The 4,103-nt window shown below is 49.1% G+C and overlaps 1 protein-coding gene across 1 annotated transcript in view; it reads left to right on the forward strand.

The window, feature by feature from the left end:
• The first annotated feature begins 2,369 nt into the window (after positions 1-2,369).
• Positions 2,370-4,103, forward strand: part of ATP6V1F (ATPase H+ transporting V1 subunit F) — a 2,525-nt gene continuing 791 nt past the window's right edge. Inside the window, exon 1 of the mRNA XM_027840168.1 lies at positions 2,370-2,655. Coding sequence (XP_027695969.1) covers positions 2,498-2,655 — 158 coding nt within the window. The 5' untranslated portion in view covers positions 2,370-2,497. The remainder of the gene's footprint in view (positions 2,656-4,103) is intronic.

Genomic DNA, 4,103 nt, shown 5'->3' on the forward strand with positions numbered 1-4,103 from the left:
CCTATTAAACATCAGATTAGTGATGTTGTAAGTAAAAATTAGAACCAACAGGAGGAACCACCAGAAAGAGGAAACAAAACTCAGAAGAGAAAAAAAATAGCAAATAGTATGCTTTGATCTGCATTCAAACTCCATAGTTCTTTCTTTGGATGTGGATGGCATTTTCCATCACAAGGCCTTTGGAAATGTCTTAGATCCTTGTATTGCTGGGAAGGGTTAAGTCTATCAATATTAGTCATTGCACAATGTGGCTGTTATTGAGTACAATGTTTGTCAGGTATGTTTTTGAGGAAATTTTTGTTCAGGTAGGGTTTGGATAAGATAGTCTCTAAGGTGGCTGTCATCTAGGAGAGGCCGGGATTCTGTAAAGTCACTTCCCCTTTGTTCCTCAACTCCCTAATCTGTAAAAGAAGAGGACTGTACTAGAGAGCTGAGGTGGCCCAGTAGATAGAGGTCTGGGCCTGGAGTCAGAAGACCTGAGTTCAAATAGTACTGTGGCTCTGGGCAAATCACTTAAGCTCAGTTTCCTCAACTGTAAAATGGGGATAATAGCAGCACATACTTCTCAGGGTTGTTCACAACAACACTCAGGATTGTTGTGAGGATCAAATGAGATAATACTTGTAGAGCTCATAGTGTAGTGCCTGGCACATAGTAAGTAGTTAATAAACGCTAATTCCATTTTATTCCCAGCTATAAATATATGATTCTAGTTTCCTATACAATCCTCCTTTTGTATCTGACTGTGTATTTGGAAATGCTTTTTTTGGGTGTTTTTCAGAATAAAAAAAACTAAAAATAAATAAATCAACATTCCTGAGCCTGGCCAAGTGGTACAGATGGAAGCCTGATAGCCTGTCACTGCGAGAGGGAGCAGAGGAGGCAGAAAATTGTTTTGCCCAGTGTGGATTTCAGGGAAACTTTCCCAGAGAGGAAGAAGAGGGAATGAAGCCGTCCAATATTCCAGCACTCTGAGGAGGACAGATTGCTGCTCAACCTGCTTTCCTTTCCTCCCTCTAATGGAGGAGGGAAGGAGAAACAAAGAGGGCTCCCCAGGCCTGACAGCAATAAAGAGTGTGGCCCTATGCGAGGTCTCCCCACCCTGGTTAAAAATTGTGGTTATATATATTTACATAACACATACAATACTAGATTATATATTATGTAAGTCACATATTATATGGTCAAGATATTTATAATGGCACTTTTTGTTATAGCAAAGAACTGGAAACAAAAGTAGATGCCCATCAATTAGGGAATGGCTCCACAAACTGTGGTACAAGGATGTAACAGAGTATTTTTGTTGTTGTTCAGTTGTTTCAGTCGTGCCCAATTCCTCGTGACCCCATTTGGGCTCTTCTTGGCAAAGATAATGGAGTGGTTTGCCATTTCCTTCTCCAGCTCATTTTACAGATGAGGAAACTGAGGTAAACAGGGTTAAGTGACTTGCCCAGGGTCATACAGCTAGCGTCTGAGGCTCTATGCACTGCAACACCTAGCTGCCCCACACAATGACTACAACAAAGTAAAAGTAAAGAACAACCACGAAACAATCAAAAGTAGATGTGGCAACATTACAAAGAACAAACGTCTCCAAAGCAACCCTTTGCACAGGTGGGAGGTCACGGGTGTTACATCCCAAGTATTTTAAAAGGGGCTTTTGTTTTTCTTGCTGAGTGGGGAAGGGGGTTAGGGGAGGGAAAGAAGACAAATCAAATCTCCTTTTGAAAAAAAAATTTTTTAAAGTTATTTGTTATATAGAATGGCTCCCTGTGACAGGGAGGAGGGATACTCGGGGGAAACGCGACCTACAAAAGATACCAATAAAATTTGTTTATAAAGTTTAAAAGCCATCCCTGACTCTTTGCATTTGGGGGATCCTCCCCTCCCCAGTTCCCCCCCCTCACCCCTAGTGTCTCTCGGGGCGCATGAATACCCTCCCACTTCCAATCTTCCAGGGCTAAGTAGAAAACAGAGCCCTGTCTCAGCAGTCAAAGTAGCCCCGCTCCTGCCTCTCCCACCTCCTACCTGTGAAACGAAGAGGTCGGTCTATGATTCCTCTGGGCTCCCTCCCATCTCTACATCGGCGATCCTCAGATCCTACCAATATGGCCTTGGCCATATTCTCCAATCATCTTCGAGGGCGTGCTAGGACGCTACTTCACCGGTACCTCCCCGAGAGGTTTATTGGCCGCAAGGAGCTCTGGGAATGGTAGTTTCACTGGCGGAAATTGCTCGATTCGGCGCAGGCGCGGCGGAACTCCGAGACCCGGGGCTAATCACACGCCTGCTCAGAGCGAGGGCGGAGGGAGGAGGCAGTCGAGAACAGCCAGCCACTAGCAACGCGCATGTGTCGAGGGGGAAGGTTGCCGCCCCCCACCCCCACATTGTGGCGAACTAAGGGGGCGGGCAGTGGGGGGAGCCAACGTGGGAGGCGCTTCCACCTTTCCGCCGCTCTTGGGGGGCTGTGTGAGACGGCAGCCTAGCAGCATCTAGCATGGCTGGGCGAGGGAAGCTGATCGCGGTGATTGGAGACGAGGACACCGTTACCGGTTTCCTGCTGGGTGGCATCGGAGAGCTCAACAAGCACCGCCACCCGAACTTCCTGGTGGTGGAGAAGGACACAACCATCAATGAAATCGAGGACACCTTCCGGTACGGTGGCCCGTGAGGCCCCTGTCGGGTTCTACCCCTGCGGGGGGTGGGGCGAGATGGGAGCGGGGCTGCCGGGGACCGGGGAGAGGGAGAAGACGAGTGGGGAGAGACTTTGCGTCAGCCACCGAGAAGCCTCTCCTTCCGAGTCAGAAGTGGTTTCGGTCCCTTCCTGCAAGTAGACCCCGAGCACCCCCAGGCTTGGACGCAGGGCCCCCCGAGCTCTGCAGGGGGTCAGTCACCCCATCATAGGACAGCGCTTCAGAGAAGAAAGGGGCCGGCGTCGTTCTGGGGTGACCGATAGCTCCTGCCCGTGGGGTTCCCCCTCTAGGCCAATGCAGGCCCCCCTTGCCCCCGCTGCATGTTTTCTAGGGACCCCCGGGACGCCCCTTTTAGTCGCGCTCTGCGAGGACAGGAACAGGGCTGTGCGCACAACACTCAGTCACATGCAGACAGTTCCAGGCCTCTGCCCTCTCTCCGGCCCTGACGTCTGTGAGCCATCCCCTGGTAATAATTCCTCCAACTTTCCGTTAGAGCTGGAGGAAACCTTAGAGGTCATCTAGGCCAGCCCTCTCTTTTTCCAGAGAAGCTAACTCGAGGCCCAAAAGGTTAGTTAATATGCTGAAGGTGACGCAGGCAGTAAGGGCCAGAACCAGGATCTGAGCTCCCAATTCCAGACCCTGGCCTCTCTTATCATGCTGCCTTTCCAATCCCAACGCCTTTGTTTTTTGAATGAGGAACCTGATTTAGATTGTACACTGGTTGTAGGCAGGCACTACTATCTTTTGCTTCTTTTTGTTATCGCCTGGGCTTAGTATTATAGAGCTTAATAAATGTTGACTGATCGATTTGAGGCCTAGGACACCAGTGTTAGTGACCAGCAGAGCCTGAGTTCAAACCCATGCTCTTTGACTCCAAATCTAGGAATCCTTTTGCATATAATTAGGGCCAGATTCCATATTATCCCATTGCTGAGAGGCCAGATAGTCTTGGATGACTCTCCTTCCTCAGATTTCCATTTTTTCTGATTGTTTTCCCCTCTGCAGTAACATCATAACTGTAAGGGGAGGTTACTGAACCTAGGTAGTATTGTGGTGACCAGTTTTACTTTCTTGTATCTCCTTTACCCCATTCCTTCTTCAGAGCCCATGTCTCTGTAGTAGTGCCTGTTTTTCCCCAAACAGCCAAGTCCCAGAGTTTCGGGCTCTGGCTAGTTCCTGCTGCTTGAGGCCTGCTAGGTCCAACTGTGCCTCACAGCGGTGGCCCTAGGGTGGGATTCTTGTGCCGTAAGAAACAGAATGTGAAATCCTTGGAGCAAAGCAACCATGTCCCTTTTCTAACTTGACCCCTTTTTATACCCATTATTTTTTTCAGTTGGTCCTAGACTCCTGGTTTCCAGGTCTGGTTTGGTTCTATTTCTGGGAGGCGGGGGGGGGGGGGGGGGGGGGGGG

This window comes from Vombatus ursinus, unplaced genomic scaffold (assembly GCF_900497805.2).
Source record: "Vombatus ursinus unplaced genomic scaffold, bare-nosed wombat genome assembly UNPS02014839.1, whole genome shotgun sequence".
In the NCBI taxonomy this organism is placed as follows: Eukaryota; Metazoa; Chordata; class Mammalia; order Diprotodontia; family Vombatidae; genus Vombatus; species Vombatus ursinus.